The 27,481-nt window shown below is 42.9% G+C and overlaps 1 protein-coding gene across 1 annotated transcript; it reads right to left on the reverse strand.

The window, feature by feature from the left end:
* Nucleotides 1-284: 284 nt before the first annotated feature.
* Nucleotides 285-27,481, reverse strand: LOC106563222 (leucine-rich repeat transmembrane neuronal protein 4). Its single transcript, XM_045690004.2, has 2 exons — nucleotides 26,915-27,481; nucleotides 285-3,607 (listed from the first exon to the last, which is right to left on the reverse strand). Exons 1-2 carry the CDS (start codon nucleotides 26,916-26,918, stop codon nucleotides 1,959-1,961), a joined length of 1,653 nt encoding a protein of 550 aa, XP_045545960.2. The 5' UTR covers nucleotides 26,919-27,481; the 3' UTR covers nucleotides 285-1,958.

Raw genomic sequence — 27,481 nt, forward strand, 5'->3', positions numbered from 1 at the left:
GTGATTTGGCTTGAATCGATTTGGAGTTTATTTATTTGGCATCAAATGAGGTGGAGCTAACCTTTCCAGTTTGGACAAGTAAGGGTAAGCTAGCTGCCTTAAACTAACCCCTGCCCTGTCTTTCATGTTGACCTTGAAAGGCACCTATGGACGAAACACACACACACACACACACACACACACACACACACACACACACACACACACACACATTGAGTGTACTACACATAATAAACACTTATACAATCATACACAAACAAACACATATACAGTACCAGTCAAAAGTTTGGACACACCTACTCATTCAAAGGTTTTTCTTTATTTTTACTATTTTCTACATTGTCCTGCTGAAAAACAAATGATAGTCCCACTAAGCGCAAACCAGATTGGATGGCATATCGCTGCAGAATGCTGTGGTAGCCATGCTGGTTAAGTGTGCCTTGAATTCTAAATAAATCACTGACAGTGTCACCAGCAAAGCACCCCCACACCATCACACCTGCTCCTCCATGCTTCACGGTGGGAACCACACATGCAGAGATCATCCGTTCACCTACTCTGCGTCTCACAAAGACACGGCGGTTGGAACCAAAACTCTCAAATTTGGACTCATCAGACCAAAGGACAGATTTCCACCAGTCTAATGTCCATTGTGCGTGTTTCTTGGCGCAAGCAAGTCTCTTCTTATTATTGGTGTCCTTTAGTAGTGGTTTCTTTGCAGCAAATCGACCATGAAGGCCTGATTCACGCAGTCTCCACTTAACAGTTGATGTTGAGATGTGTCTGTTACTTGAACTCTGCAGCAGAGGTAACTCTGGGTCTTCCATTCCTGTGGTGGTCCTCATGAGAGCCAGTTTAATTATAGCGCTTGATGGTTTTTGCGACTGCACTTGAAGAAACTTTCAAAGTTCTTGAAGTTTTCCGCATTGACTGACCTTCAAGTAATTACCTTAAAGTAATGATGGACTGTCATTTCTATTTGCTTATTTGAGCTGTTCTTGCCATAATATGGTAATGGTCTTTTACCAAATATTGCCATCTTATGTATACCACCCCTACCTTGTCACAATACAACTGATTGGCTAAAATGCATTTAAGAAGGAAAGAGATTCCACAAATTAACTTTTAACAAGGCACATCTGTTAATTGAAATGCATTCCAGGTGACTACCTCATGAAGCTGGTTGAGAGATTGATTTGATGACAGCTTTGCACAATCTTGGCAAAGGGTGGCTACTTTGAAGAACATAAAATACAACGTATATTTTGATATGTTAAACACTTTTTTGGTTACTACATGATTCCATATGTGTTATTTCATAGTTTTGATGTCTTCACAATTATTCTACAATATAGAAAATAGTAAAAATAAAGAAAAACCCCGGAATGAGTAGGTGCGTCCAAACGTTTACTGGTTCTGTATATCAAAGCATCCAGTGAGCCATGCCATGATGTCGTAGCAATGACTTGTGTGAGACCTTGAAGCAGGAACAGTGTGCAAGTATACAGGACCTGTCACTGGAGCCATGCAAAAAGTGTGTGCATGATTAAGAATTGTGCTTCAAAACGCTGCTGAAGTGTAACGCTGAACAAAAATAAGCTGATTGGCAAATAAACTATACAAACAAAAAAGTGAACAAAATGCATTAAAGCCAATGACACATGTGGCAGTGCAATAATGCAGCTCTCTGAACCTGAGCTAGGTTACCGTTGCCTCCTGGTTCTAAATGTAATTTTCATGTTTCCAGTGTCCAATTCGATTTATGAACGAAAACCGCAGAAATAATTGGAAACATTCAAAGTTCTAAGTCGAGCGTGTTATGAACCATGAGTCAAGGGTGCTTAGCCCTGATTCAAAGTCTCTCTAAACAGTTCATGCCTGAAAAAGGATTTACCTCTCTCTCTTGAGCCTTTGTGTTTTTGCTTTTTGGGTTTGTTTTTAAAGGCTGATGCGACGGGTCATACCTCGCATTCCCTGGAGCCAGAGATGGTGCAGGTGCAGGAGCCAGTCCCGTTGCCCAGCACCTCCAAGCCCTCCGGGGTGGCGGCCGGATTGTAGCTCATGTAATACTCCTGCAGCTGGGAGCTCAGGTTTTGCTCAGGCTCCGGGCTCTTTTTCCGCCGCTTGCGGCCCACCACGGAGCGCTGCTGCAGGAGCCGTGCCGCATTCGGGTAGCGCCTCCATAACACGTAGATGACGGTCAGGACGAGTGACATGGTGAAGAAGAGTGCCACGCTGCCCACCACCACCTTGTGGAAGGACATGTGCTCCGGCTCTGGGGGCTGAGTCACCACCAGGCTGCGGAGGGAGGGAGGAGCCCGGGGAGGGGAGTCTCTGGGGTCAATCCTTACCCGGCTGGGAAAAGTAGGCCGGGGGGGGGGCTGAGGCCGAGGTGGGGGTAGGGGGGCCAGGGTGGTAGGTGGAGGCAGGGGTGGAAGTGGGCTGGTGGGGGCAGGGGTTGGGTCGGGTGTCGTTTCAATGAAATCCGGGGTTGGTGAAGGGGTTTCTGTCTGGAAGTAATCAGTTTCCTCACATATTCCATTGTTCCTTGTAGCCTCCATGATCTTCTCTCCCTGGAGCTGCTTTGGGCTGCTGCATATCATGGTCGTGTCTTTAGTGCCACGAAAGTTCCTCAGCCAGGCCACCAGGGGACAGATGCCTGTCCCACAGTCCCACACGTTACCTGCAAGGTTGATAGAGTTCAGAGAGATCCATGCAGACACTGCCTCCTGGGACACGTTGGACAGCTTGTTGGACTCCAGGTTGAGGGTCTGGAGGTTAGGCAGGCAATGGAACACGGCAGGGTCCAGGGTCTGGATCTCATTGCCAGACAGATCCAGTTTCTGCAGCGTGTGCCAAGTCCAGGGAAGGCCCTGGTTGACTGCTCGGATGCGGTTCCACTGCAGGTAGAGCGCCCGCAAGTTAGCAAGACGTGGGAACAGAAAGAAGTTGATCCGAGAGAACTGGTTGTGCTCCAGATGCAGCTCCATGAGCCTCTGTAACCCCAGGAAGGTGGTCCTGGTGAGGGCCCGGAGACGGTTGTAGCCCAGGTCCAGAAACTCTAGGCTGCGGCATTCCAGGAAGGCCCGGATGGGGACTATGGTGAGGCCGTTGGAGCGCAAGTGGAGGTTCTGCAGCTTCTTCAGGCCGTGGAACTGCCCCGGCTGAAGCACCTGCAGCTTGTTGTAGGACAGGTCCAGGCTGCGGAGGTTGGGCACCCCGTGGAAGGTGGCGTTGTGGAGCTGAGAGATCTTGTTGGAGCTGAGGATCAGCTCTTTAAGCCTGCGGACTCCCTGGAAGACCCGACTGTCTAGAGAAGAGATCTGGTTGTGGTCCATGTAGAGCCAGAGGAGCTGGTTGAGGTGGGCAAACTGGTAGGGGAGCAGTGTGTGCAGGTCGTTGTAGCGAAGAGAGAGGCCCTGGCAGCCCACTGAGATGTTCTCAGGGACGTCCAAGAAGCCAGCTGACTCGCAGTGGACTATCTTCCCCTCACAACGGCAGCTGTGAGGGCAGGTGCGTTCACCAGAGCAGAGCGGCACCATGGCCTGGAGGACGAGGAGCAGGAGGAGGATGAGGTGCGCCGGTCGTCCATCACACAGCCTGGAACCTATAGATAGAGAGACAGCGAGAGAGAAGAAGCAGGCATGTTAGAGAGGAATTTTTACTAATGTTGATCCATGGAAATAGCCATAAAAGGATAAATACTAATAATTGTATAGTTAAATTAGAGTACGTTTATCATGGCCACATTCAAGAAAGCTCCGTACATTGTAAAAGGACATTCTGAAAAATATTTGATTTGAAATGAATACATATACTGTAAGTAAACACTTATATCATGTTTTTAGATTCTCGTTGTAATCAATTTTAAATTGATGCGCGAGAAATGAGTACATTATGAATCCCATACCTTCAAGGTCTGTTGCTAGACAGCAGTGAAAAAACATGCCTACTTCATTTGCTATGACAAAGTGCACACACACACAATGTTTGTTTTGGGTAACTGGTGTGGTCTCTTTTCACCCCGGTAAACCTGTGCAGTGGACTTTGTCTTCTGTTACAGCTTTTTACATTTCTAATGCTGAAGCAGACAGCACACAGACTAAGCACATGCCCTGATAAACAGGAGACAAGACCCTACAAATAACACTCCTCTCAACCCCTCGGTGATTCAACGCTTTGATCCTATTCTTTCTTTGCTTTGTTCTCTTTGTGCAGCAGACAGTAACGGCTTGTCTCCATTTTAAACCGTTTGCTGGGAAACAAGAACACCCGTAGATTTAGCTCTAATTGAGACACATTGCTGCCTGCTGTGTGATGTCGTCCCTTTGCACATAAAGACAGCGTGAAGTGACTGTGAGCAAAACGGCTGTGCAGGCAGGCTGAGGTTGCAACAGGATGGGGCTGTTCAGCTGAGCTCTCTCCTTAGACACACTCCGACCTGACAGCTTCAGATTCTAGTCTCTGGCTGGGTTGGTTTGGCAGTGGAAGGAACCACTTACTAAGGAGAATGGGGGGGGGGGGGGGGGGTACTCTGGGCTGGTTTGACAGTGGAAGGAACCATTTACTAGGGAGAATGGGGTGTACTCTGGGCTGGTTTGACAGTGGAAGGAGGAAGGAACCACTTACTAGGGAGAATGGGGTTGTACTCTGGGCTGGTTTGACAGTTGAATGAACCACTTACTAGGGAGAATGGGGGTGTACTCTGGGCTGGTTTGACAGTGGAAGGAACCACTTACTAGGGAGCATATGGGGGCGTGGGTACTCTAGGATGGTTTGACAGTGGAAGGAACAACTTGCTAGAGAGAATGGGGGGTATAATGATATATACCCATTGATTCTTTATTTTCTCCCTTTTTCTCCCCAATTTCGTGATATCCAAATTGGTTGTTACAGTCTTGTCACATTGCTGCAACTCCCGTACGGACTCGGGAGAGGTGAAAGTCGAGAGCCATGCGTCCTCCAAAACACGACCCCATCAAGTGCTGCTTCTTGACACACTGCTCGCTTAACCCGGAAGCCAGCCGCACCAATGTGTTGGAGGAAATATCGTACAGCTGGCGACCAAAGTCGCCCGCCACAAGGAGTCGCTAGAGTGCGATGGGACAAGGACATCCCGGCCAGCCTGACCCTCCCCTAACACAGACGACGCTGGGCCAATTGTGCGCTGCCTCATGGGTCTCCCGGTCACGGCCGGCTGTGACACAGCCTGGGATCAAACCGATGCAGTGCGATGCAGTGCTTTAGACCGCTGCGCCACTCGGGAGGCCCCATACCCATTGATTCTTGAAGAATATAACTTATAATGCCTCATGAGTTTAGTTCAACTGTCACACATCACGAGAACCCAAAATATAAGCTTATTTTACCAATGTTTGTAAACAATGTAAATGTAAACAAACACCGTATAGCCTTAAAACATGGTTAAAAATATCATTTTGATATCATGGATGGTCAAATCAAATCAAAGTTTACTGGTTATGTAAACAGATTTGTAGATGTTATCGCAAGTGTAGCAAAATGCTTGTGATTCTCGCTCCAACAGTTTAGTAATAACTAGAAATCCAAAACAATACACACAAAATCCAAAAGTAAAAATGTATAAATATCAGCACGAGCAATGTCAGAGTCCGGAATATATATAAGATGGTGTGTATGAACAGTATAGAAAAGGTGTGTACAGCAGTAGTTATATAGGATGAACCATGACTAGAATACAGTATATACATATAAAGTGGGTAAAACAGTATGTACACATTATTAAAGTGAACAGTGTTGTACATAGGGGAGCAGTCTCTAAGGTACAGGGTAGAGTACCTAGTGGTAGCTGGCTAGTAACAGTGACTTAGGTTTAGGGCAGGGTACTGGGCGGATGCCGACTAATGGTGACTATTTAACAGTCTGATGGCCTGGAGATAGAAGCTGTTTCTCAGTCTCTCTGTCCCAGCATTGATGCACCTGTACTGTCTCTACCTTATAGATGGTAGCAAGGTGAACGGGCCGTGGTTCAGGTGGCTGAGATCTTTGATGATCTTCTTGGTCTTCCTGTGACAGAGTGCAGAAGATGTCCTGGAGGGCAGGCAGTGTGCCCCCAATGATGCATTGGGCAGACTACACCACCCCCTGTAGAGCCCTGCGGTTGCGGACAGTGCAATTGCCATACTGGGCGGTGATACAGCCCGACAGGATGCTCTCAATGGTGCGGCTGTAGAAGTTTGTGAGGGTCTTAGGGGCCAAGATTAATTTCTTCAGCTTCCTGTGGTTGAAGAGGTGCTGAGAAGCTGTTTATCAGTTTTTGGGTCCCAGCTTTGATGCATCTGTACTGTCTCTGCCTTCTAGATGGTAGTGCTTCCTCTCCTCTGCAGCCCTGTCGATGTGGATGGGATCGTGCTTTCTCTGCAATTCTCCTGCAGTCCACGATCAGCACCTTTGTTTTGTTTATTTTTCTGGCACCACTCTGCCAGGGGTCTCGCCTCCTCCCTGTAGGCTGTCTCGTCATGACCCAGTTGCACAGAGAGGGGTTCAGACCCAGGGTCCCTGAGCTTAATGATGGGCTTGAAGACTGAGCTGTAGTTGATGAACAGCATTCTTACAAAGGTATTTCTCTTGTCCAGATGGGATAGGGCAGTGTTCAGTGCAATGGTGATTGCGATTGCGACGTCCATGGATCTGTTGGGGCGGTATGTGAATTGTAGTGGGTCTAGGGTGTCGGGTAAGGTGGAGGTGATATGGTCCTTAGCTAGCCTCTCAAATCACTTCATGATGACAGATGTCTTCACTATTATTCTACAATGTAGAAATAGTAAAAAAAAACTGGAATGAGTAGGTGTGTCCAAACTTTTGACTGGTACTGTACATCTCGTGTCTGAGCTGCTGAATTGCGACTCACTTTGTCCCTATACTGTTGTTTTGCCTCTTTGATTGCCTTACAGAGGTCATAGATGGTCTGTTTGTACACATCCATGTTCCCAGTCACCTTGCCATGGTTGAATGTAGTGGTTCGCACTTTCAGTTTTGTGAGAATGCTGCCATCTATCCACAGTTTTTGGTTGGGATAAGTTCTAATCATCACAGTAGGAACAACATTCTCTATCGACTTCCTGATGAATCCAGTCAGTGTTTATGTCGATATTATTCTCAGAGGCGACATGAACATTTCCCAGTCCGCGTGATCAAAACAATCTTGAAGCATAGATTCCGAGTGGTCAGACCAACGTTGAACAGTCCTTACTTCGTGTACTTCCTGCTTAAGTTTCTGCCTATAGGTGAGGAGGAGCCGAATGGATGCATTGGCTACAGGGCGTGGGAGGGCCTTGTAGCCATCCTTGAAGGGAGAGTAGCAATGATTCAGTCCATGATGCGCGTGTAGGACAGGAGGTGTCTTGATAGATTTTCGGTAGCGTTTTCCTCAGATTTCGTTTATTAAAGTCCCAGGTTACAATAAATATGGCCTCAGGATACATGGTTTCCAGTTTGCACATAGTCCAGTGTAGTTCCTTTAGAGCCATTGTGGTGTTGTTTTGGGGAGGAATATACACGGCAGTGACGATGACCAAAGAAATTATCTTGGGAGGTAATGCAGTCGGCATTTGATGGTGAGGTATTCCAAATCCGGAGAGCAAAAGGAATTGAATTCCTGTACGTTACCACAATCACACCATGAGTTGTTAATAATGAAACAAACCCCTCTGCCTTTCTTTTTCCCAGAATGTTTGTTCTTCCTGTCCCGGGGCTAATATATCCGGAGAGACCCATGATTCCGTAAAACAGAGTATGTTACAGTCCCTGTCGTCTGTCTCTCTGTAAGGAGATCCTCACCCTGAGATTGTCTACATTAGTGTCCAGGGACTGAACGTTAGCGAGTAATATACTTAGAAGTGGTGGATGATATGCATGCCACTTGAGTCTGACTAGGGCCCTACTTCTTCTTCCTCTTTTCCGGCATCAGCATTTCGTTGCAGTCCCCGGATTGAATAGAGCTGCCTCGGGAAGTTCAAACAAAGGGTCCAGTTCAGGGAAGTCGAATTTCTGCTCGAATTTCTGGTGAGTGACCACCGATCTAATATCCAAAAGTTATTTTCAGCTGTAGGTAATAATAGAAGTAACGTTCTGAGCAAATAATGTAAGTAAAAACACACACAAAACAAATACTGCAAAGTTGTCTAGGAGCTAGAAACAGGGTGAACATGTCTATCAGCACCATCTTGTGATATTACAGTTCTTTCATCCATAGCTTTGTCTATGAATTTGAAAGTTGTTCAATTTCTCTAGGCCCATCCCTCAGATTTATACGAAAACAGAGGGGGGATGCCTGATTAAATTAAGGATTATAGCCTCAGACATGTCATTGGATTCCCTTGAGCACTGACGTGTGTCCATGAAGTGGCCCCTTCAGCTGAATTGCTGCTTCAGTTATCAAGGAGGTCTGTAGTCTACGGATGGACGACAGTGTGTGAGATCAGATGCTCTGTACAGTACACTGACATGGTGCCTAGGCTTGGGCGGTAAACCGCGGTATATACAGTATACCGGGGGATTTTGAAATAGCAATGGGATGGTTTTTCAATACCTTCAATACCATTTAAACTATTTCTTTCAAGTTTTAAAAATGTATTTGAATATTTGTAGCTACTTTTAATGTAAATACCTACAGTCAACTTGTGCAATACATTAGGAGATAAAGCAGATTGCGTTCTTCATTTCACCTATCACATTATTTTTCAATTTGAACCTTACCGGTAGTCACCAGTCACATGGTGTTTGTTTACTAGCACACAAGGACAAGAGACCAGATCCTTGTGAGTCAGTCACTGCAGCACGCGCCAGGTGATCTACCTACAGTATGGAATCTTATAACTATTAAGTTAACTGTCTAAAATGTGCTAAATGCTCTGCAGTTGTACATTTTGTTTGCTTATTTAGTAGCTAGTTGTCTAGCTAAGTGGTTAGCTTCTTGCAAAATCAAGCTTCTCTTGGTAACAGCAGGGATCCCCTCCCTTGCTGTCTAATATTTTTTTTGTGCGTGCAGCAAACTCTGAGTAGCATTTTTTTGTTACTTGTATAACTTTAGGAGCTGGGATGTCTGTCCTGCAAAGAGTTTGTCAGAGACTGTATAAAATGATTGCAATGCGCTCTGTAGCATTTAGCTAGCATTCGCTATAGAATTTTACATGTACTTGTTAGTGTTGCTAATCTCGAATTACAGTTGCACAGTGGGGTTTGAAAATAGCACCCCTTGTCTTCAGTGCCGGTATTACCGAATATCCTGAGATGGCAAAAGGTCAGAATGAAGGTATGACAAGTCTAATGGGGCCCCTGATCAGAGCAGCCAATTTTCTAGAGCAGTGTTCCTCACTCGATATCCGTGAGGACATAAAGGTGCAACTATTATCTATTGACTGTCCTAATTACCACACCATGCCACTGATGAATGCTAGATATCATGCCCTCAAGAACTTGTGCACAATGAAACTATTGAATACAGAAACTTAAATGTAAAATGTACATTTATGTTCTAAGTCATTTAGCAGACACACTTATGCAGAGCAACTTACAGTTAGTGCATTCATTTTAAGGTAGCTAGGTGAGACAACCACATATCACAGTCATAGTATGTAAAAAAAAAAATCATGAGATAAAATATTCTCTTTTGCAGCTGTTTAAGAAAATTAAACTTAAAAATACTATTTCCAGTAAGTGCAGGTTTTCCTTTTTCCAATGGAATATCAATCTCTCATTTGAAATGTCCTAACCTATATGGTAAAACCACAGCTAACTGATGAAAAGGACGTATGGTTTTCATGATTTCATGATTTTTTTTAAATGCAGTACGTGTCTGGGCTTTGAATTGCATTTACATTCTGTGCTCCCTCAGTATTTGATCATGTTCTGACCTTGGTGGTTTGAAAGGCCAGACTATTGCCGTACATTGGCTTTAGTGTCTATTAAGTACTTTCTGTTTCTTCGTGTCCAGTGGTGTTAGTAAAAGAACTGGACATGCACTAGACATGAAGAAACAGAAGCCTGTTAGTAGCCTGTTACCAGTCTGATCAGAGTTCTTGCTTGGTCTTGGATGAATAAATGCGCTGATGCCTTGTTTTATCTTTCATCTCACAGTCCTTTGGTTCTGGCTTTCAGTTGCCTTTCACCCATGTAAACTTGTTTAAACTCTGACTAACAAGTATGGTCACAAAATGATCAGTATCCAATTTGAGGCTGCATTTGATCAGTCACCCATTGCAGCCCTGAATAATCCTGATATTCTGAGGCATCAAAATTAATTCCATTACAGGAGAGGCAATTTCCTCCTATAATCTCTTTTCCCATGATTCTCTGGCTCATAGTTGGAGGAAAAACTCCTCTGTGAGAGAAAATCATGCAGCCTCCAACACTTCTTGTAGTTTATGAAATGATGATTCAAACTGTGTATTGGAAATGATGATTCAAGCTGCTGTGTAAATGAAGCCCTGAGGTCATTAAACCAATACAGTATGCCAGTGCCCTCACCTTCATTAAGAGTACACCAACAGAGCTGGCCACGCATCCATTGCAATTTACAGACTCATCACTTTCAACTAAATGGTAATTCCATTGGTACGGTTAGCATGTCCCTCCGTGAGCCTACAGAGAACCCTCTCTTCTATTAGATCACTTACACCCCATTTGGTGGCTTGTATGAGCACACGTGCCGCTCCATAGGGAGGAAATCAATAGACACACCTCGACATCTGGGAAAATTCCCCAGATGTAACATATAATCTGGGGAAGGACCATTTTTTCCCATGCTTTGGGCTCATTGACATCTTCGCATGACGGCTACGCTAATTAGCACACGTTGGCACAACATAGATCTCTGAACGGACGTGGAGCGATAAAACCCACTGGAAGTGTCTTTATCGGGCTCCCTCTTGGGCTTTTAAAGAGCGCCAGGCAGAGAGACTTGGCCACGCGTCTCAGATTGATCATCAGGTCATTACTGGTCATTAAACGTGACATCCTGTTCAGCCGTAAGCTGATTTTCCCTTATCACATGGATCTGACATAATATAGGGCCTGCCAGGAGTCCACCTTCCCAAGGTGGGGCTAATGCTCTCTAGAAACCACTTGCCTGACAGAGATGAATCAACAAGCCTATTAGATAAATAGAGTAAAACAAATCGTTATGCCCCTGCCTACCTCTGTAGGCATACTGAGGGGAATTAAGAAAGAACATGAGAGGTGCAATGACAAAGGACTACAATGACTTACAGACACCGAGACATGCACACACACACACACAGAGCGCACACACACACACTTATTTTATATTCATCACAATGCCTAGCTAACATAACCATGACATAAAATAGTTTTAGCCAGGTTTTTATCTGGCACCCTCTCTATCCAATGATATAATGCTACACTTAGAGACTACAGCTACTTTTCCATCTGATTTTGGGATGAACACATTGAGCTTGTGCCTCCCAGTGCTCTACTTCAGCCACAATCATCAGTGAGAGGAACATCTCATAAAAGGATAAAAACTGGCAGCTCAGCTTATTCCAATGCCATTTTCAACCGCAACATTCTACTTCAAGGCCGTTGCAGAATGTTAGTACATTCTTTACCTTCTTTACATAGTCGAAGGCATGAAACAAGGTTCTGGTGTTAGCATAGTTAGCACATCAGGGTTGCGCTGCAAATAAAAAGGTATCCAAATTCCTCCAGCTTTTCCCTGTTGCTAAAATACTGTACATTGATGGCATCGAGCTCCTCCAAGGTCAGTTCATTTAAAAGCAACTAATTTAAAATCATCTAAAACAGAGGTTGGCTCTTTCATAAGACTGAGTTGGATTCTGGCGGCCACAGCAGAGTCAGCTGTCATCTTCCTTGGCGGGGCGACAAGTTGATATTTCATTTGAATGCACAGTGCTCTTGTGGTGCGCTGACACAAAGGCTATTACCCAGAGTGCCCATGTGAGTAGAGCGGCCAGCACCGTGAGGGCTGCACCGTGGAGCACTTCAGAGAACCCAAAAATATTGCATATAGCCAAAGCCCTCAGCATATAGCATGGGTCAGATACGGTATAGGATGTCTAAAAATAAATCTTATTCAATCACACTCAGTAATAGATTTCCTGGATAAGTATAAATCAATATGGACGTTGAACTACTAGCAATGGGGAAATAAAATGTGGTCTTAAGATAACATTGCTCAAAATGGTTTATTTCTAATGTGTCTTTGAAATGAAGAATAAGATACAACTTGAGTATGTTAGAGCTCTGTAAAAAACGTCAATATCAGTGATTATCAGTGGTGTGAAGTACGTAAGTGCTTCTACACCTCCATTGCTTGCTGTTTGGGGTTTTAGGCTGGGTTTCTGTACAGCACTTTGTGACATCAGCTGATGTAAGAAGGGCTTTATAAATGAATTTCATTGATTAAGTAAATATACGTTGTTGTTGTTTGGGGTATCTGAACTGTACTTTACTATTTATATTTTTGAAAATTGTTATTTTACTTCACTACATTCCTAAAGAAATTTCTGTACTTTTTACTCCATACATTTTCCCTGACACCAAAATTTGTTGTTACATTTCGAATGCTTAGCAGGACAGGAAAATGGTTGAATTCACACACTTATCACGAGAACATCCCTGGTCATCCCTGCTGCGTCTGATCTGGCGGACTCACTAAACAGATGCTTTGTTTGTAAATTAGGTCTGAGTGATGGGGCGTGCCCCTGGCTATGCATAAATAAAAATAAGTAAAAAAATGGTGCCGTCTGGTTTGCTTAATATAAGGAAATTGAAATTATGTATACTTTTACTTTTGATACTTACGTATATTTAAAATCAAATACTTTTAGACTTTTACTCAAGCAGTATTTTACTGGGTGACTTTCACTTTTACTTGAGTCATTTTCTACTAAGGTATCTTTACTCAAGTATGACAATTGGGTACCCTTTCCAGTGGTGGAAAGGGTACCCAATTGTCATACTTGTGATTATGAATCAGGTAGTTTGGGTCCTGGATGCTGATTGGCTGAAAGCAGTGTTATATCAAACTGTATACCATGGGTAAGACAAAACATAGATTTTTATTGTTCTAATTATGTTGGAAACCAGTTTATAATAGCAATAAGGTACCTCGGGGGTTGGTGGTATTTGCCCAATATACCACGGCTAAGGGCTGTATCCAGGGATTCCGTATTACCTCATGCATATGAATAACCCTTAACCATGGTATATTGGCCACATACTGTACCACACCCCCTCAGGCCTTATTGCTTAAATATACCACAGGTATGACAAAAAATAACTTATTTACTGTTCTAATGTTGGCAACCAGTTAATAATAGCAATAAGGAACCTCAGTGGTTTGTGGCATATGGCCAATATACCACTGCTAAGGGCTATATCCAGGCACTCCGCGTTGTGTCGTGATTAAGAACAGCCCTTGCCGTGGTATATTGGCCATAGACCATACCACCTCGGGCCTTATTTCTTAAGTAGAACATCTCTGGTATTCTACCCTGAGCTGCTGCATACATATAAACATGCTCTCCTCTATAGTGGGTAGTTACCAGGGGTTAAAAGAAGAACAAAATGGAGGACTATTAAAAACGGCAAGATCAAACACTTCCTTTATAGTACATTACCCCAGGCTAACTCAAGGTCTCTGGTGTTAAGGTTAGTGAGTGGATAAGGAAAGTGATAGATGCAAGAGAATCCATAGTCTAGAATCATTCTCTGACCTTTGTTAGTGTCTCCTTGCGCCACAAGAGCAGACAGCTTAAAGTATGTATTAGTGCTGAGTAGTGTTGCATGGTATTTTTTTGATGCTAGAACATGAAAAACGGTTCGGTACTAGAATTGTTGTTACTTTCGGTACTTCTGTCAAATGTATCTCACGTCAGATACGGATTGAGAGGATCAAGTCTGTCTAGTAATTTGTCTGAATCTTTTCAGGGGGATCAGTAGTAAGCTAGCCTGGCTACTTGTACATGCAGTTGACACAGCAAGAGCAACTTTTGAAGAGCAAGCGAGAAAGAGAGAAAATGTTGACAGCATGACTTCTAACAAAAACATAATCTCTCGCCCGCATCTTGGAGCGGCAAGAGACCAGAGGTGGCAGAACGGAGTGCTCGGGTTGGGATATAGGGTTTGAGCATAGCCTGAATGTAAAGAGGTGCAGTTTCCCTTGCCGCTCCAAGTGGGGAGCTAGCCAACAGGGATTTGCAGTAGTCTAGACGGGAATTGACAAGTGCCTTGATTAGGACCTGCGCCGCTTCCAGTGTGAGGAAAGGTCGTACTCTACGGATGTTGTAGAGCATGAACCTGCAGGAGCGAGTCACTGGTTTGATGTTTGCAGAGAATGACAGGGTGTTGTCCAGGGTCACACCAAGGTTCTATGCACTCTGGAAGGAGGACATCGTGGAGTTGTCAATCGTGATGGAGAGGTCTTGAAGTGGGCAGACCTTTCCCGGGAGGAAGAGCAGCACCTCCATTTTGTCAAGGTTGAGCTTGAGGTGGTGGGCCGACATCCAAACTGAGATATCTGCCAAGCGCGCAGAGATGCGTGTCGCCACCTGGGTGTGAGAAGGGGGGGATCTTTTTGTGTCTGTAAAATTAATATATGTGAGAAATGGCAGTGGAAACTCCTTTATATGCAAATACTGATATAATAACCATTATATTGAAGTAAACTTGGAGTCAAGTGATGATATGGTGTGTGGTCCTCCCACTATGACTTGGAAAACATGAAGTTGATTAGGTTACAGATGAAAGAAGTTATGATGAACTTCACAGTGTGATGAAAGTGCAAGGTGATGAGCTTGAGGCTCCTTTACAATAAATATCCAGGGTCTTATTCTGGTGACATGATTATCGATGCCTGGCTGCCGTTTGACAAATTCAAATAATCTTGATCTTTTGTCCATAATAATCTCATAACGTAGGCTTATACCCCGCACTGTATCTGCGAGCTATTAATTAGAGCGCAGGTGTCAATACCAGAGTGGGCACACAAGGTATATAGCGCCACATTTTCTGTGAGAAAACCATCAGTAGAGTTCAAAATGCGACGGAAACTCTTATGTGCATTACATCATCACACACAGCCTTTTATCCGCAACAAGTCAATTTGATGGAAACTAGGGTTGCACATTTTGGGGATTATTCAGAGGTGGAAACTTTCTGTGGGAATTAACGGGAATATATGGGAATTAAAGGAAATATATGCAAATTAATGTTAATACCATTTAAATGTAGATTTTTTTTGCATTGGATACATTTACCATATCATATGGAGACAGAAACAAAAACCTTTTACCTTATCATAAGTACACAATTGCAAATGATTAAATCCTTCCAATAGAAATAAAAAAAAACAATTTAGTTACGAATTTAACTTTAATTAAATTAGTTGACTCTTCACATGGGATGAACAACAAAATAAATGGATTATTGAATGATCCCCAATGGTCCATCGGATCTTCCAAAAACATTTTCAACATAGATCTGTAAAATGATAGTCTAGAAACTAAATCTTTGGTTGTCTTCCTCTCATGCTTCTATGTTTTCTCCGTGGACCTCCTCAATGTACACCTCTTGAACATCAGACTCTGAGGCCTAATCTTCACTGTCACTTTCAACCTTGTTGAGGATGGCTCGTTGTCAGGCTCAAAAAGCCTCAAATTTGCCTGGATGGCCACCAATTTTTCAACCCTTGTATTGGTCAGCCTGTAGCGTGCTTTGGTGTGTGTGTTCCCAAACAAGGACCAGTTGTGCTCTGAGGCGGCTGATGTTGGTGAGATTTGGAGGATGATGGAGGCAACAGGGGAAAGAGCCTCAGATCCACAAAGTCCCTTCCACCAGGTGGCTGATGAGATATGTTGGCACGACTGCCATATTGCATCTCCATCCCAAAGCCCTTGCTTGGAAGTGTACTTCGCCAGACTGCCAAGAACCTTGCCCTCATCCAGGCCAAGGTGGCGAGACACTGTAGTGATGACACCATAGGCCGTGTTGATCTCTGCACCAGACAGGATGCTCTTGCCAGCATACTTGGGGGTCCAACATGTACGCTGCAGCGTGTATGGGCTTCAGGCAGAAGTCTTCACTCTTTTTGATGTATTTCATAAATGCAGTTTCCTCTGCTTGGAGCAACAGTGAAGTGGGCAGGGCAGTACGGATTTCTTCTCTTACATCTGCAAGCAGAGTCTGAACATCAGACAGGATGGCATTGTCTCCCTCAATCCGTGCAATGGCTACTGCTATAGGTTTCAGGAGTTTCAGACTGCTTACCACCCTCTCCCAAAATACACCATCCACGAGGATCCTCTTGATGGGGCTGTCCATATCGGCAGATTGTGATATGGCCATTTCTCGGAGACTCCTTTCAAACATGACAAAACCACCCCAACGGTGTTGCTGGGCAGCTTCAATGTGGTGCTCTTATTCTTCTCACTTTGCTTGGTGAGGTAGATTGCTGGTATAACTTGATGGCCCTTCACATACCTAACCATTTCCTTGGCTCTCTTGTAGAGTGTATCCATTGTTTTATGCACTTGGCCAGATGATTCTGCATCTTTGTTGCATTCTTCACATATGATTTGGCACAGTATTTGCAAATGTACACAGCTTTTCCTTCTACATTAGCTGCAGTGAAATGTCTTCACACATCAGATAGTGCCTGTGGCATTTTCCTGTAAAGATTTTAAAAAGGAGTAAAAAAACGAATACAATTCCATGTACAGATAAATAGTTAAGCAGTTAGATTAAACAACTATACTGCTCAAAAAAATAAAGGGAACACTTAAACAACACAATGTACCTCCAAGTCAATCACACTTCTGTGAAATCAAACTGTCCACTTAGGAAGCAACACTGATTGACAATAAATTTCACATGCTGTTGTGCAAATGGAATAGACAACAGGTGGAAATTATAGTCAATAAGCAAGACACCCCCAATAAAGGAGTGGTTGTGCAGGTGGAGACCACAGACCACTTCTCAGTTCCAATGCTTCCTGGCTGATGTTTTGGTCACTTTTGAATGCTGGCGGTGCTTTCACTCTAGTGGTAGCATGAGACGGAGTCTACAACCCACACAAGTGGCTCAGGTAGTGCAGCTCATCCAGGATGGCACATCAATGCGAGCTGTGGCAAGAAGGTTTGCTGTGTCTGTCAGCGTAGTGTCCAGAGCATGGAGGCGCTACCAGGAGACAGGCCAGTACATCAGGAGACGTGGAGGAGGCCGTAGGAGGGCAACAACCCAGCAGCAGGACCGCTACCTCCGCCTTTGTGCAAGGAGGAGCAGGAGGAGCACTGCCAGAGCCCTGCAAAATGACCTCCAGCAAGCCACAAATGTGCATGTGCCTGCTCAAACTGTCAGAAACAGACTCCATGAGGGTGGTATGAGGGCCCGACGTCCACAGGTGGGGGTTGTGCTTACAGCCCAACACCGTGCAGGACGTTTGGCATTTGCCAGAGAACACCAAGATTGGCAAATTCGCCACTGGCACCCTGTGCTCTTCACAGATGAAAGCATGTTCACACAGCACGTGACAGACGTGATTGAGTCTGGAGACGCCGTGGAGAATGTTCTGCTGCCTGCAACATCCTCCAGCATGACCGGTTTGGCGGTTGGTCAGTCATGGTGTGGGGTGGCATTTCTTTGGGGGGCCACACAGCCCTCCATGTGCTCGCCAGAGGTAGCCTGACTGCCATTAGGTACCGAGATGAGATCCACAGACCCCTTGTGAGACCATATGCTGGTGCGGTTGGCCCTGGGTTCCTCCTAATGCAAGACAATGCTAGACCTCATGTGGCTGGAGTGTGTCAGCAGTTCCTGCAAGAGGAAGGCATTGATGCTATGGACTGGCCCGCCCGTTCCCCAGACCTGAATCCAATTGAGCACATCTGGGACATCATGTCTCACTCCATCCACCAACGCCACGTTGCACCACAGACTGTCCAGGAGTTGGCGGATGCTTTAGTCCAGGTCTGAAAGGAGATCCCTCAGGAGACCATCCGCCACCTCATCAGGAGCATGCCCAGGCGTTGTAGGGAGGTCATACAGGCACGTGGAGGCCACACACACACTACTGAGCCTCATTTTGACTTGTTTTAAGGACATTACATCAAAGTTGGATCAGCCTGTAGTGTGGTTTTCCACTTTAATTTTGAGTGTGACTCCAAATCCAGACCTCCATGGGTTGATAAATTGGATTTCCATTGATTATTTTTGTGTGATTTTGTTGTCAGCACATTCAACTATGTAAAGAAAAAAGTATTTAATACGATTATTTCTTTCATTCAGATCTAGGATGTGTTGTTTAAGTGTTCCCTTTATTTTTTTGAGCAGTGTATTTTGTAAGATAAATGTTTTTAAATGAAACATGTATGGAAACAGGTGAATTAACACTCTTCAGTTAGCAGGATCAAGCAAGCTAAAACCCACATGGTAGCAAACAGTAACTAGCAGAAATTGTTAACAAGTTAGAAATGATTTAAACACACTTTGCTGTAGGCTACTATTTACTAGTTCATGTGATCATGTATATCATATAAAATATATTCACCCCACCTGTCAATATCGGGTGTATGAGAGGCGAAGTCAGGTGCAGGAGAGAAGCGAAATGTAACCAAGCACACTTTATTATATTTCCAAAATACGAGAGCACTACATAAAATAAAAATGAGCTCAAAACCACGAAACATAACCAAAGTAAAGCGCATAAATCAAACACCACGAAAAACATGAAACAATTACACACAAAACATGAAGGGAAACAGAGGGTTAAATACAAGTAGATTGATTGGGGAAATGATAACCAGGTGGGTATGGAAACAAGACAAGACAAATGGATAATAGAAAAATGGAGCGGCGATGGCTAGAAAGCCGGTGACGTTGATCGCCGAACGCCGCCCGAACAAGGAGAGGAGCCGACTTCGGCGGAAGTCGTGACACCACCCAGTATTGTAATCAAAACTTACCAGAAAGCATGTAGTCCTTGGCTCAGACAGTGTAGCAGTGTGGGCTCAATAGCATCTCATTAGTGTGCAAGATCTTGAGAGTCAGCTGTACATGTGATGGAAGAGTGGACTGTGCATGCAGAGGGTTGCAATTCCATTGAATTGGGGATAGTTTAACCAAAATATGCAACAAGACCCAGAATTGCCTTATGTGTATCCCACAAAAAAGGTTCACTGTTATAAGCTAACTTTTTTGATGAATTTAAGCAAAATTCCACAAATTCCCGGGCTTAACTTCCAATGGAAAATTTCCCAAAATTTCCGAAGAAAGTTTCCGACCCTTTGCAACCCTAATGGAAACACATCTCTGCTGGGAAAAATGCAGATTTTAGAACATTTACATGAAAATTAGTCGCCAATTAGAACGAAAAACCTAGCTACTAACATGAACATATATTCTGCATGACATTCATGTGAGCATTATAATATGATTACAACAAAAAAAGTAATGTGAAATGCATTCTATGACAACAATATACTGTATTTAGACTACTTCGCGTTTCTCTGGGCTTTCTAGCAGTACCCAGCCAGCAGCCCTGTGAAGGCATTGCACCCTGGGAGTTGAAAAGCACTGAAAACAATTGTAGTATGCTGTGTAAAATGCATTGTAGACTATTGCAATATCGAAGCTTCAAAAATTAGCTTCAAAGTGTTTTGTTTATGTTGTTTTGGAACTAATCTCTTCATTTAATACATGAAATAACTTAGCTGCAATGAATAATGAATCTTAGGTCTAATAAATGTAACTTGACCCAATATTATGGCCATAGATTAGCAAATTAACCCTGCTATGTATCAAATTACATTTTTAAACAGTTTAGATGTAAACAATTAATAAAAATGTGTTGTATGCTCTGAGTCCCAGAGATATTGTTCTGTTATTTAATATGGCGTTTTATTTTTTTAAAGAAATTGAATGTAGAAGATATTCTATTTGTTATTTTAGTTGTTCTACCAGTTATCAACATATTGTGCAATGTTTCAAAAAATAAAGCCAGTGGTTATTCTGTGACTAACTAATAAGCTTTCTTTATTTTTGGTGTGATATTGTTTCGGCATTGAGTACCGTGATACTAAACCTAGTATCTGTGTCGAAGTCAACATTCGGGTTTCATGACAACACTAGTGCTGAGCCAAGTTCTGGCTTAATAGCACTGTATGTGATATACTGCAATACTGAGTGTATTCACTCAGATTTAAGACACATAAAATGAAAAAGACTTTCAAGCCACATAAGTCTGGGACATATTACCAATGCAGGACTGCCATCATGCAACACAGATTAATTGGTCACACTTAAATTGCAATATTGAAATGAAGTACCCCTTACACACTTTAAACCCATTATTTTACACCCATTAATTTAGAAATTGGAGAGAGCTGTAATTCCAGTTCACAGTAGAAGGGAGCAGTATAAAATCGACTGATTTATGGTAAAAACATATTTCATAGGTAGAGCTAACAGAAGTGTAGCAGCAAAGGCAGAGGTAGTGGAGGCAGAGGTAGTGGAGGTAGAGGTAGAGGAGCTAAAGCTACACTCCTCGAAAAATGTGTTCCAAAAGGGTTCTTCAGCTGTTCCCAAAGGGGAACCCTTTTTAGTTCCAGGTAGAACCATTTTTGGTTTCAGGTAGAACCCTTTTGGATTCCATGTAGAACCCTCTGTGGAAAATGTTCTTCATGGAACCCAAAAGGGTTCTTCAAAGTTTCTCCTATGGGGACCGCCAAAGACCCATTTAAGGTTCTAGATACTGTAACACCTTTTTTCTAAGAGTGTATAGCACAGCAACAGCTGTAGACGTATAGTATAGGAGCAGCCTAGGAACAGTGGGTTAACTGCCTTGTTCAGGGGCAGAACAACAGATTTTTACCTTGTCAGCTCGAGGATTCGATCTTGCAACCTTTCAGTTAATATTCCAACGCTCTAACCACTAGGCTACCTGCCGCCAGATTCTATGTGGCTGGAATGAGGCAGATTTGGAACATCTCTGACCTGCCGAAGCAGAACTGAGAGAGAGAGGCCAACCCACACACATCCCTGGAATCAGAGTGGGAGGCTGGGGAAGGGATTTGCACAGCATAATAAATTATTTCAGAAAAAACATATCGGGGAAGGCTCAAGAGAAGAGCAAGAGCTGCCTTATGCACTCTCTTTGACAGCCTTTGGGGGGAACTAGCTTGCATTTAACTTTTTTATGTTCCTGTGCCATAACTGTGCTTACTAACTGTGCTTAGTATTTGCCAGTGCAGATGATATAATGGTATAGCAGTGGGTCCATTTTGCCATATGATTTATTCTAAATTATGCAAAGCGATATTTTCCAGAATTCCATACTGACTAGAAAACAACTGAAGGGTTAAGAGTTAATGCCAAGATTAAACTGCACAATTATGAGCATTAAGTGCTGATTAGCTAATACAATCACAAGAATGAAAAGATTATATATAATTCTAGGGTTTCATTACCCATTATCAATGAGCAGCCTTGCAGCTGAACCAACAACTTATTTTTTAAAGCAAACAGGTATGAAGCCTATAACTTGTTATAAGCATCTATGAGGGGGTCATACATGCTTATGACAAGTTTTACAATGCATTATAACCACATTATAATGCGTTATACCTGTTTGCTTTAAGTTCATATGACAAAACTTTAGAATTAATAATAAGGAATACATTGCAACTAAATCATGTTTCTTTGAAATCCCAACCACAAAGCGTGTTAAAAATGTCCATAAAAGAAAATATCTGCAAGTATCTTTATCCAGTAGGAGATTAAGTAGGTGGCTACATTAAGCCATATGTGATCCCAGGTCTCAATGAAGCTGAGAGCAGTTACTGCATGTCTTGTTTTAGTATACATGCAAGGCAGAGGGGATTAAGCATGGATCCACACTACACTTTGTTTAACAAGCACAATGAACCAGGAACAAGTAACTGAGCATGGCAGCAGACAGATAGAGCCATTGAGGAACCATTCTACATCAGACAACTGGCCATTAGACCATGTCTTCTTATAGCCCCAATGATCTCTCTCACCTATCTGTCATGGTTTTCAACAGTCATTTGTATGTAAGACCCACCAATGAAATGTTGATTGGTCTTACATTTCCCACCACACCAATTCTTAAGAGGCCCTGTGTCAATGGATCTGTACATTAATTGGGTAGGGATGGGATTTTAAGTAGAAGGTTGTATAACTGTTTTCATTTGCTCCATCACAGTTAAAGGTAAAAGGGCTTGATATACAGGTCTCAATTGAAAAATATTATTAATCTCAAGGGACTTTCTGGTTAAATAAAGGTTAAATAAAAACAGCTGTTATTCATGTGTGTATTGATTTGTCTCATTGTGATACAGGTTCCTATATGTATGAAGCATTCAGAATTCATACAAAGCGAAGCAAGTATATTTATGAAAGTTTCCCAGTGCTACTAATGAGAACCAATTAGTTGGTTGGATTTCAGTCCATCTTTCCTCTGACACATGAGGCGAGTCAAATGTCACCATTATTAAAGCACATTAATTCCTCATTTCTAGGACTTCCACTACACTACAGTGCTGCCAGGTGTACAAAGATCAGGCTTCAACAGCCAAAAACAGGTCATATCAAAATACCACCCTCCCCTTCCTCCAGTCATGCAACCTTACCAGCACTTGACATTTGTGACAGATGGGACAGCTCTTTCCACCCTTAATGTGGAGCCTGTCAGATCACTGGAAGTTACATTTTGACGCACAGGTATCAGTAGGAATAACATATCCCATCAGAGAAGCTATCCATGGCATTGGTAGGTAGAAATGTATGCCTAAAGCCCCAGTCAGACTCTCTCTCCCCTGCTATTCATACTGAGGAGTTAGAGTGAACTTAATGTGCAGTGATGTGGCCCGCAGCAGCTGATAACTCCGTGAGGAATCTATCTCTAGCCACTGATTAAAGGAGTCGATAGCCGAAGCAGTAATTGGGTTTAAAGGTTCAATGCAGCCGTTTTCTTTTATCTCAATAGCTTCTTAGAAAAATATTATTTCTCAAGGAAGAATTTTGCTAGGACTGTCTGGTGTCTGGGAGTAGTCAGAGAGTAGCTTAATTGGAGGAGCCTAATGGGAGGGATGTGTAACCTGAAAACTAGATATTACTGGCAGAGAGGAGCAGGTTGCCTATATACACAGACTTGAAATCATTGGCCATTTTAATAAATGGAACACAAGTCACTTTAATAATGTAACTTTAATCATGTTTACATATATAGCACTCATCTCAATTGTATATACTGTATTCTATACTATTCCACTGTATATTAGTCTATGCTGCTCTAACATTGCTCGTCCGTGTATTTATATATTCTTAATTCCATTCCTTTACTTACAGTTGAAGTCGGAAGTTACATACACTTAGGTTGGAGTCATTAAAACTAGTTTATTAACCACTCCATACATTTCTTGTTAACAAACTATAGTTTTGGCAAGTTGTTTAGGACATCTACTTTGTGCATGACACAAGTAATTTTTCCAACAATTGTTAACAAACAAATTATTTCACTTATAGTCAGAAGTTTACATACACTAGGTTGACTGTGCCTTTAAACAGCTTGGAAAATTCCATAACATTTTCCAAGCATTTGAGTCAATTGGAGGTGTACCTGTGGATGTATTTCAAGGCCTACCTTCAAACTCAGTGCCTCTTTGCTTGACATCATGGGAAAATAAAAAGAAATCAGCCAAGACCTCAGAAATAAATTGTAGACCTCCACAAGTCCGGTTCATCCTTGAGAGAAATTTCCAAATGCCTGAAGGTACCAAGTTCATCTGTACAAACAACAGTACGCAAGTATAAACACCATAGGACCACGCAGCCATCATACCGCTCAGGAAGGAGACGCGTTCTATCTCCCAGAGATGAACGTACTTTGGTGCGAAAAGTGCAAATCAATCCCAGAAGAACAGCAAAGGACCTTGTGAAGATGCTGGAGGAAACAGGTACAAAAGTATCTATATCCACAGTAAAACGAGTCCTATATCGACATTACTTGAAAGGCCGCTCAGCAAAGAAGAAGCCACTGCTCCAAAACAGCCATAAAAAAGCCAGTCTAAGGTTTGCAACTGCACATGGTGACAAAGATCGTACTTTTTGGAGAAATATCCTCTGGTCTGATGAAACAAAAATAGAACTGTTTGGGCATAATGACCATCGTTATATTTGGAGGAAGAATGGGGAGGCTTGCAAGCCAAAGAACACAATCCCAACCGTGAAGTACGGGGGTGGCAGCATCATGTTGTGGGGGTGCTTTGCTGCAGGAGGGACTGGTGCACTTCACAAAATAGATGGCATCATGAGGTAGGAAAAGTATGTGGATATATTGAAGCAACATCTCAAGACATCAGACAGGAAGTTAAAGCTTGGTCGCAAATGGGTCTTCCAAATGGATAATGACCCCAAGCATACTTCCAAAGTTGTGTCAAAATGGCTTAAGGAGAAGAAAGTCAAGGTATTGGAGTGGCCATCACAAAGCCCTGACCTCAATCCCATAGAAAATGTGTGGGCAGAACTGAAAAAACATGTGTGAGCAAGGAGGCCTACAAACCTGACTCAGTTACACCAGCTCTGTCAGGAGGTATGGGCTAAAATTCACCCAACTTATTGTGGGAAGCTTGTGGAAGGCTACCCGAAAAGATTGACCCAAGTTTAACAATTTAAAGGCAAATGCTACCAAATACTAATTGAGTGTATGTAAACGTCTTACCCACTGGGAATGTGATGAAAGAAATAAAAGCTGAAATAAATCATTCTCTCTACTATTATTCTGACATTTCACATTCTTAAAATAAAGTGGTGATCCTAACTGACCTAAGACAGGCAATCTTTACTAGGATTAAATGTCAGCAATTGTGAAAAACTGAGTTTAAATGTATTTGGCTAAGGTGTATGTAAACTTCCAACTTCAACTGTAGATTTGTGTGTATTGGGTATGTGAAATTGTTAGATACTGCTGCACTGTCGGAACTAGAAGCACAAGCATTTCGCTACACCCACAATAACATCTGCTAAACACGTGTACGTGACCAATAAGATTTGATTTGAATTTGACATTTATTGTCATGAGTCTTGTCCTGGAGCCAGAACTGGGCGATGTCCCCTTGGATAGGCCAGCTGCAAAGTCAAAATTGGCTATATTGTACAAATTCATGAAAACAAAAATGTGCCTTTTGATCTTAAAGTTAGGGTTAGGCATTAGGGTTAGCAGTGTGGCTAAGATTAAGGTTAGGTTTAAAATATGATTGTATGACTTTGTGGCTGTGCTAGCTAGTAACCACTCTGCAGAGCTGCCTCCAGAACAAGTATCATGACGAAAAACGCTAACCTGCCAGAGAGGTGGGCAAACTCTCTTTGTTATTCGACTATTCACTTACACTGAGTATACCATATACCAAACATTAGGAACACATTCGTCAGGACATGGACGCTACAAGGTGTTGAAAGTGTTCTACAGGGATTCTGGCCCATGTTGACTCCAATGCTTCCCACAGTTGTGGCAAGTTGGTTGGATGTCCTTTGGCTGGTGGACCATTCTTGATATACATGGGAAACTGCTGAGTGTGAAAAACCCAGCAGCGTTGCAGTTCTTGAAACATACTAACGTACCCCGTTCAAAAGCATTTAAATATTTTGTCTTGCCCATTCACCCTCTGAATGGTACACATACACAATCCATGTCTCAATTGTCTCAAGGCTTGAAAATCCTGTTTTAACCTGTCTACTCCCCTTTATCTTCACTGATTGAAGTGGATTTAACAGGTAACATCAATAAGGGATCATAGCTTCCATCTGGATTCACCTGGTCAGTCTTTGTCATGGAAAGAGCAGGTGTTCTTAATGTTTTATATACTCAGTGTATACCGCCTGGTGATGCCACCCAGCCAAAGAAGCTGAAAGAAGCTCTTTTCAAACAACTCTCACACTAAATGTGCATTATCATAATTTTCACAATTTCACAGTATTATCCCAACCTCACAGTTTGGAGATATATATAAAATACAAGAAAATAACGTTTTTGACTGCATTGCCCCTTTGACCTGCTGGGTCCTGCCTCACTGCTTAGTATTTAGAAGTAAGAACTAGCTGTACCAGGATGCTGCAGACTGGCAGGGATGGCTCATCAGCTAGGTCCACACTGGATGACTAAGGGGGGCAGAGGTAAACATATATATATATATATATATATATCTATATATACAATTAAAAAAATACAAATGAGACCAAACAGACGTTTTACCTATTAGGATTACCAATGGGGCGGCAGGTAGCCTAGTGGTAAGAACGTTGGACTAGTACCTGAAAGGTTGCAAAATCGAATCCCAGAGCTGACACGTTAAAATGCTGTCCTTCTGAACAAGGCAGTTAACCCACTGTTCCTAGGCCGTCATTGAAAATAAGAATTTGTTCTTAACTGACTTGCCTAGGAAAAAAAAGTGTAATCCTCATGCAGAGCAACGCTTTGGCAGAAGTAGAATATCTCAAAAACTGTCCATAACGCATTAGTGCATAGCCTATGCATATTAACAAATACATCGTTAAGCAATTAGCAACATTCAATGATCTGTAAACAAGTCCACCACACCTTTTATAGCCTACCAATTAAAAGCAGGAGACACATGCGCATTTTAAAACAGGTTCATATTATGTCCATTACGCTTCGAATCTTGAAAATTCTCACACCCCTCAATCTCCAGTTACCTGTGCAGACTGCAGCAGGTACCCTTGTGAGAAATTTTTTTCACTGACTCAAATCACCCGCTCTTGATTGTAAGATAGTGCTTGACTATTCATTTATTAAACTGAACAGTAGGCTACCAACGGGTCCCCACCACAATCGTTTCGAAATCGGACGGTCTCCACTCACCCATATCGTCGTCCCTGGCTTGTCTGCGGTGTTCGGAGGCGTAATCCCCAGCACAGATCACTTCGCTGTTCTCCGCCGTGCTCCAACACTCCGCTTCGTTCTTTCCGCGGGAAATGCGCGCAGCGCCTCACTAGACAAACACGAAGACTGGCTCACCTGCTCTCATGTTAAACAATGAATCCAAACGTTATTAGTTTATATACCCCAAATTCAAGTGTTCCCCCATGACTATAGGCTATCCACGATTTGTTAACTTTTAGTCATATTCAGAATTTCGTCCAAGTTAGGCATAAATCTAGGTTATTTTCGACGTAGCCTAAAGACATTTTATTACCGGCGCACTGAACTCATGTTTTTGTGGGATGTGGTTTTACCCACAGCAGGAATACACAAAATAACGATAATGCTAAAGGCAGGATGAAAAGTTTAAATAAAACTCTCTACGTTTTGCTAAAAGAATAAGAACAGCCTTTGTCGATGCCCTCATAGCTGTCTTGCCACAAACATCCAGAGAAATCGTCGAATTCTGAGGGAGAGCAGAGAAATCAGGGCTGGCATTGTAGTGTG

This window comes from Salmo salar, chromosome 11, assembly GCF_965601325.2.
Source record: "Salmo salar chromosome 11, fSalSal1, whole genome shotgun sequence".
Taxonomy (NCBI): domain Eukaryota; kingdom Metazoa; phylum Chordata; class Actinopteri; order Salmoniformes; family Salmonidae; genus Salmo; species Salmo salar.